This window comes from Carcharhinus amblyrhynchos, chromosome 13, assembly GCF_965287045.1.
Source record: "Carcharhinus amblyrhynchos chromosome 13, sCarAmb.v2.hapA, whole genome shotgun sequence".
NCBI classification, from domain to species: Eukaryota; Metazoa; Chordata; class Chondrichthyes; order Carcharhiniformes; family Carcharhinidae; genus Carcharhinus; species Carcharhinus amblyrhynchos.
Window position 1 is genome coordinate 79,870,146 of NC_137336.1, and position 11,253 is coordinate 79,881,398.

Sequence of the window (11,253 nt, forward strand, 5' to 3'; positions counted from 1 at the left end):
GTCCAAGGTTAGGGAGAGAATATTAGGCTATTGAGTTGGGTGATCAGCCATTATTCTGATGAATGGTAGAACAGGCTCAAAAGGCCAGATGAACTCCTCTTGCTCCTATCTTCTATGTTTCTAATAAATTCCCATTGTCCAGTTGACTGCTAATTTTGTCCAGAATTATCGTCTCTATAAGGTTTCACATCCACAAACTGTCTGGCTACAAATGTGTAGCATTTCAAATTAGCTAGACTTCCAGAACTGCCTCTGCACCTAAGAACGACTAGAATATTATGTTTCGTGTGGCAAAATATTATATGCCTAAGTATTTCCCCAATATCGCTGTGATGTGTTGTGAAACAGGTTTGTGTGTTTGCCTTTGGATATGGATAGCCGAATTGAACGGAAAGTAGTATGGTTCACATCCTTTTCTCTTATGAATATTACTCCCACTCGCACCATCCCAGGAATCTATCCAGTGAGGATTTTCTGAAGTGCTTCAGTCGTATTTACATCCTTTTAAAATAAGGAGACCACAAGTATACCGACACCCTATTCAACTACGACAGTACATCCCTGTTTTAATTTTTCAGTTCCCTAGCAACAGACAACAACATTCCATCTGCCTTCCGAATCACTTTTCTTCCAACTTACCAACATTTTCCTGATTAACTTACCAGATCGCCCATATCCCTGGGTACCTCGCTGGTCTACAATCATTCTCAATTGAAACAATTTGCGGTTTTTCTATTAATCTTGCCTAAGTTGAAAAGTTAATTTCTCCCATATTATACGCCATCTGCCCAATTTTGGCGACTCACAGTGTGCTTGCCGACTGTTCATGTCAACTCAGCAACTTACTTTCCTGTCTATCCTGGTCTCTTTGGCAAATTGAGCCACGATACATTGCGTCTGCTGTTCTAAGTCATTGGTATAAACTGTAAACTTTTGACGCCCCAGGTTTTACCGCAGTTATTTTGCCAAACAGAAACAAATCAATATATCCTTACATTCTGCTTCTTGTCAGCGAAACAATCATATTTCATGATTTTATGTTATTCCCTACTTCATATGCCGAATATTATATTGTAATTTATGATTATTATATTACACATAATATAATCCTTCTACACTCCTTCTATGCACTTCTATATATTTAAAAGCTCTTGTTTTGGGCGATAACCTTTGATGTGGCTTTTTGTCAAATGGAATTTTGGAAAGATATCCATAAGTTCACTTTTATCCACGTTGTTTGTTACCTCCCCAAATAATTCCAAATCATTGATCAAGCATGCTTTCACAAATCCCTCTTGAATCTGTTCGTTTGCATTGAGATTTACTTGACTGCACCTTATAACACCCTTAATAAGACATTCTAGCAATTTCCCTCCGATAGACGTTAATTTTCCCCTGTTATTCCTTTATTTTATGAAGGAGTCGCATTTATTATTTTTCAATCTGTTGGAGCCTTTACTGAACCTAGTGAATTCTGGAAAAAAAATTAAAGCAACTGTATTTACTCTCTCAGCAGCAATTTCTGTTAAGACTCAAGGATGAAGTCCATCTGAAAGCTTTCAGTTCTAACTTTTTCTGGCATCCTTTACTTGATGATTGCAACTGCGCTCAGTCCCTCCCGCTATTTTAGCTCCTAATTCGCAATTATTTCGGTGACTTATTTACATCTTCCACAGGAAAGTGAGTGAAAATATTTTTGCACTAACTATTCACCTTTTCCCAAATTTCCATTCACTACAGGACCAGCAATCATTTCACTTACTCTTATACATCTAGAAAACCCGCCAACACTTCTTAACTTCTGTTTTTATGTTAAAAGCTGTTTTTCTCCTGTACTCTATTCCCCCTCCCCCAATTAATGTTTGAGTCATTGTTTTCTTTGTTTCTGCCAATCTCCTGATCTGCTACTCACCTTAGCAGAATTATGCGCTTCTTTAATTTTCATACTATCTTTAATGTGCTCAGTTAATCAATGAGAGAGTGCACATTCTTAGATTCTTTCTTCCTCACTGAAATATATCTTTGCTATGCCTCCTGAAATATTTCCTCAAAAGTCCACCGTTGCAACTGTAGTGACCTATCACGACCTATTTCCCCAGCTTACCTTATCAAGCACTATCTTCATGCCCTTATATTTGTCTCTATTTAAGTTGAGAACATACCGGAGTTAGTACAGTCCGATCTGTGGCTGACACTGTTCGAATCAACTATCAGAGAAAAAAAGAACCTATGAACCCATCATCTAGACTGCCTTCGCCAATCGATTTGTCAAATCAATGTATACAATAAAATCGCTCATGGTTATAACTAAATGTTTCGCATTATATCTTCCTGCAATCACAGTTCTAAATCATTTGTAATTCTGGGGACCTAAAGTCAACACCCACAATGACATCTAATTGTTACTACCTCTCATTTCTAACTAAACTGATCCTACATTTTGATTTTCAGAAGTAAGCTCACCCCTTCTCTCACTTCTACCGATGCTATTCTTAATCAAAAAAACTACCCCTTCAACTTCGCTGAGCTTCCTGCCAGTTCGAGATATCATCAGTATTGGGTATACTCAGGTCCAAGTATTTGTCATGCTGCAGCCACGCCGCTGCAAAGGCAACCAGGTTTTATATAATTACTTCTATGTGTGCTGTCACCTCACCTGATAAAATTAGCTGGGAATGTAAACTGTCAGGAGGAGGAAAGGAAGTTTCAAGGGTACTTTTGTACTGGCAAAATGTATGGACAAGAATGTGGCAGATTGAATAAAATGGGTATAAGTGTAATGTTATCCACTTTGGTAGTAAAAGAAATGGAAAGGCAAAGCATTTCTAAAATAGTGAGAGGAAGTGGTGATGTCCAAATAGTGTGCTTGTTCACGGAGCTCTGTAAGGAAACATGTGGGTGAAGCAATAAAGCAAATGATTTGTTTGCCTTTGTTAGTTTAGCACCAGTAATATTAGGGCTGGGTCAACACTGGTAATAATGGATCAGCTTCACCAGCATTGGAATTAGGTCAATTCCAATTATTTTATTTCAGGGCAGCTACGTGTAAAATTCTACCAATTATCGATAAAAATTAACAGTTAGTACTCATTCTGTAATCAGTTAAAAACATGCTTAATCTTAAAAATCCGGAGAGATTTTTGCTTGAATAATTGGAAATTTTACCCAGAGAGTATTTCCTTTGGGATTGGCTCATTTTAATAGATTCATGGGTAGAGGTGCACAATTTTCCATTTGCAGCACCTTTCTGTAATGAAGCAGAAACTCACCCGTGAATTGTGTATTGACAGCATCTAATGGCAAATATGATGTAACGTGGTTTTCTTACTTGACTGCCCATCGCTTTATAAAGATGGGGTCATCTATAAAACTCAGGTTAATTTGAAAACTCCGAGTGCGAGTAGATAGTGCCAGTTTCTTTTAACATGGTGCAAGAAGCAATCTTACTGGTAAAGAACGTTTACTATCCACTTCTAGCAACATTTGGCGTTCCTGGTAAGTAAGAGTATTGTGTTTAATAATTCTTATTGATAATTGGTCGGCTTTTCATCAAAATGAAAATAAAATTCCAATCATACCACGATTGTAAAATCACAGAGTCAGAGAATATGACTGTAAGCATTCAGTTTATTCCGATCACCACCCGCGGCAGGTGAGGGACCATGCCAATCATTGGCAATAGGACATTGAACACAGAACAGTGCAGCACAGAAACAGACACCTCAGCCCATAATGTTATGCTGAGCATGGTGCCAAATTAAACTATTCTGTCTGCTCTGGCTCTATATCCTTCCATTCTTGCATATTCATGTGATAGTCTAAAAGCCCCTTTAATGCCCCTATTGTATCTGTCTCCACCAGCATCTCTGGCAGCGCGTTTCAGGTGTCTACCACACTCTGTGTAAAAAAAAATCTCTCACATCTCGTTTGAAATTTTCCCCTCTCACGTTAAGTGCATGTCCCCCAGTACCAGACATTTCAACCCTGGGAAAAAGAAGTCAATGTTATCGATGCCACACATTATTTTATAGACTTATCTTTATTTGATTTGATTTATTATTGTCACATGTATTAGTACACAGTGAAAAGTATTGTGTCTTGTGCGCTATACCGTTATAGCATACCGTTCATAGAGAAGGAAACGAGAGAGTGAAGAATGTACTGTTAACAGTTAAAGCTAGGGTATAGAGAAAAATCAACTTAATGCGAGTTAGGTTCATTCAAAAGTTTAAAGAAGCTGTTCTTTAGTCGGTTGGTCTGCGTGCTTAGACTGTTATATCTTTTTCCTGACAGAAGAAGGCGGAAGTGAGAATGTCCGGATTGCGTGGATCCTTAATTGTGCTGGCTGCTTTGCCGAGGCAGCGACAAGTGTAGGCAGAGTCAACCGATGGGAGGCTGTTCTGTGTGATGGATTCGGCTACATTCACAATCTTTTGTAGTTTATTGCGATCTTGGGCGCAACAGGAGCCATAGCAACTTATGATATAACCAGAAAGAGTGCTTTCTATGGCGCATCTATAAAACTTCCTGTGTGGGTAGAGAAGGAGTCACGCCAAGCTCCAATACAACCCGAATGAATAGTTTATATGGTGCATCTGTAGAAGTTCATATATCAGGCTGCTCCCTCAGCCTCCACCGCTCCAGAGAAAACAACACTAGTTTTCCAGCCTCTCTTTATAGTTCATACCCTCTCATCCAGGAATCATCCTAGTAAACCTCTTCTGCACCTTCTCCAAAACCTCCACCTCCTTCCTGTAATGTGGCGACCAGAATTAAACGCAATACTCAAAGTGTGGCCTAATCAAAGTTTTATAAAGCTGAAACATGACATCCCGCTTCTTAGACTCAGTGCAGCGTAGGAACTGAACCCTCTGGTAGTAAAGCATAGTAGGTTTCTCACTACATATTGGCTCTAATGTAACTGTGACTCTGATTTTGATTCATCTTATTTTATTAGTTTGAGGAATTGCTGGCAAGGGCAGCAGTGGTTGCTCATCTCTAAGTGCCGGCGGGGAACTGGTGGCATAGTGCTGCCCTTTAGACTACTATTGTGCGAATCCTGCAGGTACATCCATGACGCTGTTCGGAAGAATTTAATGCAAGGGCATTGAAGAGAGGCCGATAGAATTGGAAGACTGCATGACTGCAGGCGACGGTGCAGAGGGACCTCGGGGTCCTTGTGCATGAGTCGCAAAAACCCAGCTTGCAGGTGCAGCAGGTGGTCAGGAAGGCCAATGGGATGCTGGCCTTCATAGCGAGGGGGATTGAATATAAAAGTAGGGAGGTCTTGCTGCAGCTGTATAGGGCATTGGTGAGGCCGCAGCTGGAGTACTGTGTGCAGTTTTGGGCGCCGCACCTGCGCAAGGATATTTTGGCCCTGGAGGGAGTGCAGAGGAGGTTTACTAGGCTGATACCGGAGTTGAGGGGGTTGAGCTATGAGGAGAGGCTGAATAAACTAGGCTTGTACTCGTTAGAGTTTAGAAGAATGAGGGGAGATCTCATTGAGACATATAAGATGATGAATGGGATGGATAGGATAGAGGTGGAGAGACTCTTCCCGCTCAAAAAAGACAGTAGGACTAAGGGGCACAGCCTCAAGATAAAGTGGAGGCGGTTTAGAACGGAGTTGAGGAGGAACTTCTTCACTCAAAGGGTGGTGAATCTCTGGAATTCTCTGCCCGTTGATGTGGTGGAAGCTGCCTCGCTAAATATTTTTAAGAAGTGGGTTGATGGGTTCTTGATAAGGGAGGGGATTAAGGGTTATGGGGAGAGGGCGGGAAAGTGGAACTGAGCCACGACAGATCAGCCATGATCTTATTGAATGGCGGGGCAGGCTCGAAGGGCTAGATGGCCTACTCCTGCTCCTATTTCTTATGTTCCTATGTTCTTATGTTCTTATGATATGCAGCTTAAAAGAGAAATTACAGCTTTTTGTTTTATTGCCTCTGCTACTCCTATATTTCTCGGTGGTAGATGTCCTGGATATAAAACGTGCTACTGAAAGTGCCTTAGTGAATTGCTTCAATGTGTTTGCTACAATATTCTGGTACAGTGCATTGTGATGGATGAAAAGATGTTGTCAGGACGCACAGATTTTGGCGTATACCGTGTTTTCAATCGTTTCTTTAAATAGCGTAGAGTGAATGGAATTAGCTGAACCCTCACATATGTAAGGCTGGGGATAAAAGGCGGCTAACCTGTTAGTCCAGTCGGCACCTTTGGCTGAATCTGCTTGCAATACGGCACAGCTAAGATGTGGTTCATTAATTGGACAGCAGAAGACTTCGGCTCAAGTAAATTTCAAAGAACATTGCGGAATATTTTTTTGAAGCACTGACAATCTTGACGCAAACTATCTCCAAGGGATTCTCAGGGGTCTGTATGCCGCCCTAAAATTCCCTTGCACATTATAGAATAGATCGTGGTCTGGACTTCCCGCGATTTTTTTTTTGTGTATGGCCAGCTGAAATTTGTGTGACGAGTATGACTTCAACCAAAGATGTACACAGGGCATAACATTCAGCTTAGCTTCACTTGAGAACGGTAGCTTCTCAAATTTATATACTTGAAGTTAGCTTGTCTTGGTGGATCGCAGTGTAGGAAGCCCAATAGGGAGCTCAGCAAAATTAAGTCTCTCCTTAAACATTTGGAATTACCATCAATGTCCACTGTGTTGAACACGCTCAATATTCTGCCTCGCCCTCCATGTTAGGTGGTGATAGTTGGCCATCAAGCTCCGTCAGGCACAATGCTGCCTTCCGTTGTGCCTTTCCTGCGACGCTAAATGTGCTTCATGCAAGCGTACATACATCTGACCCCCCAGTACACTCTCCACGATAGGTGACAATGATATCATTAACGTTCCCTGATTTCTCGTACGCTCTGAAATTCAGAACATGAAACCTCTATCGCCACTCCATAGTGTCTGCACAATTTTTTTCCAGAAGTCCTTCCTCAAGAGACGATTGATTCTGCAGCCTCTACACGTCATCCTCACTGCTGGAGATAGTTGATGTTTTGGGCACAACAGGAGCCATAATAAGTTATGATAGTATTTGCCCCTTCTCCTCACTTCAGGAAATAATCCATTGGCGCCTCCAGTGCTCCAATTTATCCTTTGTCTCACTTCAAGCAGTGGTGAGTCCGCTGTGCTGCAGCAGAAGAAAACAACCAAAAAATCAACACTTCTTGGCAACATGGGACTAATATTTCGAACGAGCACTTCACTAGGACCTCAGTTCAGTGCATAATTTACCAGCCTGGATTTGTAAAAACCGTGAGTAAAGCCAAGATGAAGGTTTCAGTCTGCAGTGTCAAAATGGTGGTGTAGAAATTCGACGGGGGTTGAAATGCACAACATGAAATCGAATTCAATTCAGGCACTGAACAAAACGGGCTATTTTGCACCTCCATCTGGGGAAAATATCATTTGTGTCTAATCTATCCCGTTGTGTGTATGGATTGGAATTTCAAAACTGAACCAATTCACTCACTTCCTGCCCACTTGATGTAACGCTTCAGATGCTCACATTTTATAGGTCTCTTTTCCAAATAGTATATTCTAAATCCAAAGAATTACGCCATCACATACAATTTTGCCAGTGTGTGATATAGGAAAATTACACAAGTGTCAATATCCAAGCCTTTATATGTTGGGCTTCTGACTCTTATGCAGGAGTATATGAATTGGAGGAAGAGGGAAAGAGTATGAAAAGATAAGTGCCTGTCTATTAGTCATCCTCACCTTGCAGCCCGCTAATGTTGCCACTTTTTGCTCCCCGTGGCAATGTGTTTACATTTTATCATGTGCTTAATTTTATATTTCTCATTAAGCTCGCCATTGAGATGTCGCCCCAGCAAATCATATTTAATAAATTCAGAAGGGACGGCTCGGTGGCACAGAGGTACAACTGTTGTCTCACAGCGCCAGGGACCCAAACATACATAGAGACACACACATATATAATGTAATAGAGTAGTCACCGCTTGTCTGGTTGAGTGCAACGCCAACAACACTCAAGATGCTTGATACCATCCAGGACAAAGCAGCCCACTTAGTTACAACCACTTCCACAAGCATTCACCAGCGATGCGTACCACTGCAGGAACTCACAAAAACCCTTAAGCAGCACTTTCCAAACACACGACCAGCATCCCCTCGGACAAGAGTAGCAGATACCCGAGAACACCATCTGGAAGTTCCTCTCAAGTGTACTCTGCATCCCTACTTGTGTTGAGTATAGGGCTAACGGGAGGACTTTGAATAGTGTGGATGAACAGAGGGATCTAGGTGTATGTGTACATAGATCCCTGAAAGTTGGGAATCAAGTAGATAGGGTTGTTAAGAAGGCATACGGTGTCTTGGCGTTTATTGGTAGGGGATTGAATTTAGGAGTCGCAGCGTCATGTTGCAACTGTACAAGACTCTGGTGCGGCCGCACTTGGAGTACTGTGTGCAGTTCTGGTCCCCACATTACAGGAAGGATGTGGAGGCTTTGGAGAGGGTGCAGAGGAGGTTTACCAGGATGTTGCCTGGTATGGAGGGGAGGTCCTATGAGGAGAGACTGAGGGATTTGGGGTTGTTTTCGCTGGAAAGAAGGCGGCTAAGAGGGGATCTTATTGAAACATATAAGATGATTAGAGGTTTAGATAGGGTGGACAGTGATAGCCTTTTTCCTCGGATGGAGAAAGCTAGCACGAGGGGGCATGGCTTTAAATTAAGGGGGGGGGGGTAGTTATAGGACGGATGTCAGGGGTTGGTTCTTTACCCAGAGGGTGGTGAGGGACTGGAATGCCCTGCCTGCTGCGGTTGTAAATGCGCCTAGTTTGGGGGCGTTTAAGAGATCCGTGGATAGGTTTATGGACGAAAAGGGATTGGTTTAGGTTAGTGGGTCATTGTTTTTTAACTGGTCGGTGTAACATCGTGGGCCGAAGGGCCTGTTCTGCGCTGTAATGTTCTATGTTCTATGTTCTATGTTACTTGAAACAATATCGCTGTTCTTCCAATGTCGCGGAAACTCCCTTCCCACCAGCATTGTGGGTGTACCTACACCTCCGGGTTAAAGAGGCCAGCTCATCACCACTTCCTCAAGCGCAAGTTTCTCGGGGACGTAATGGCCTAATGATATTATTGTTAAGCTAGTAATTTAGAAACTCAGCTCAAGTTCGAATCCCGACCACAGCAGATGGTAGAATTTGAATTCAATGTAAAAAAGAAATCTGGAATTAAGAATCTACTGATGACCGTGAAACCACTGTCAATTTACCGGGAAAAAAAACACATCTGGTTCATTCATGCCCTTTAGGGAAGCAAGTCAGCCGTCCTTACCTTGTCTGGCTTACATGTGACTTTAGAGTCACAACAATGTGGTTGACTTTCAAATACCCTCCGAGTACAACTGAGGATGGGCAATATCCTGGTCAGCCAGCGATGCCCACGTCCCACGAATGAATTAAAAAATATATATATGGAGGCACAATAAACGCCGGTTTAGCCGGCGACATTCACATATCATGATTTTCTTTTTAAATACAGCAGAACAAATCCTTTCCAGGCCTTTAACTTTCCTCTTCTCTCTTATGTCTTCCAGCAAACGTGCTGATAATTATGATCCTCTGTCGAGAAAACTGTGGTCTTTCCAAGTGTATCTCTGTCTACATGGTGGCCATGGCAGTTGCAGATCTACTGGTCATGTTATTTAATGTTATATTGTATTTAATAATTAATTATCAATTTCCATATTCTTTTCTGTCCTACACAGCCGTCTGTAGGTTCATTCTGTACATAGCGTTTACCAACTTGGATATGTCAGTGTGGTTCACAGCCTCATTTGCATTTGACCGCTTTGTAGCGATCTGCTGTCAGAAGTTGAAAGTGAAGTACTGCACCAAGAAAACCGCAACCGTAGTTATATTAACACTGTCTGTTCTGACTTTTTTGAAGGGTATCCCAGCTTTGTTTTCATACGAACCTGAGCAAATAATTAACAATGCTCAATGGGGCTGCCGGACAAAAGCTGATGTTTTCACAATGCCCGGGTGGGCAGCCTACAGCTGGGTCCAATCTCTGTCACTCCCATCGATTCCCTTTGCTTTCATGGCACTGTTTAATTGTTTGACCGTACGGCGTATTTTAATAGCTAACAAAGCCCGGAAGGGTCTGCAGGGTAAGAACAATGGGAGTCAGAGTGATCCAGAATTGAAGAACCGTAGGAAATCCATCATTTTACTTTTCAGCATATCCGGCAGTTTGATATTCTTGTGGTTAACAGCAGTTGGGAGTTTTGCAGCCACCAAGCTGTCAAGCACCGTTTATTATCAGGGCGGCTACTCTAATCCTGAATATATCGCCACGGAAGCAGGATATCTGCTCATGTACTTGAGTTCCTGTACAAACGCCTGCATTTATGGAGTTACACAGACCAAATTCAGAGACGAACTGAAGAATATCCTAAAATATCCCTGGACACTTTTTCTCAAATTAGTGAAAAAATGAAAAAAAACGCCCAGTCAAACGAAGCATGATCTCGACTCCAAAGCGGAATTGTAACTCATTCCCTGTATGTGTTTATGTTTATTTCTAATCATCTGAAAGGGAGATATTGGGAAATGATATGAAATAAACTGTAATGAACTCTGATGAAAAGGATTAATATTTTCAGCGTTCACCTGTTTAACAGCTTCAGTAAGGATCCGATAGCGGAATTGGATTAGGTTAATGTAAATTTATTTAAAAATAACTGTTGCACAGTAACACTCGCTCTCGGCTATTCATTGTTAATATTGCAACTTCCATTTCGATGTATACCAGAGGGAAGAATCATTATTGCGATTGTATGAAAGGGAACATAGGAACGGGAATAGATCATTCAGTCCATCGAACTTGTTCCGACACTTGATGAAACCCTGACAAATCTGTGGCCTTTGGCCTCAAACCGTTAGTACTTTTGCTTAATAATAAATGTACTTAGCTTGTATTTAAGATAGCAACTGATCCAGCATCAACTGCCGCTTGTGGAAACGAGTTCCAAATCTCTGCAACTCCTTTATGTGTAGAAGTGCTTCCGAACATCTCTCTTAAACGATCGGGTCCGAATTTTTAGACGATGCTCCAATATTCTAGAATGTCCAACCAGTTGAGGTAACACCTTTCTCTGCCCGGTCTTTTTCTGTTAGTATCCCGAAATCTTCGATCAAGTCACCTCTTAATGTTCTAAATTCTACAGACAACAGGTCTAATTAGTATGATCTCTC

At 41.7% G+C, this 11,253-nt stretch overlaps 1 protein-coding gene across 1 annotated transcript; it reads left to right on the forward strand.

The window, feature by feature from the left end:
- Positions 1-3,425: 3,425 nt before the first annotated feature.
- Positions 3,426-10,495, forward strand: LOC145352011 (putative G-protein coupled receptor 139). Its single transcript, XM_080201882.1, has 2 exons — positions 3,426-3,495; positions 9,591-10,495. The coding sequence occupies exons 1-2, from the start codon at positions 3,426-3,428 to the stop codon at positions 10,493-10,495; spliced, it is 975 nt and encodes a 324-aa protein (XP_080058008.1).
- Positions 10,496-11,253: the final 758 nt, after the last annotated feature.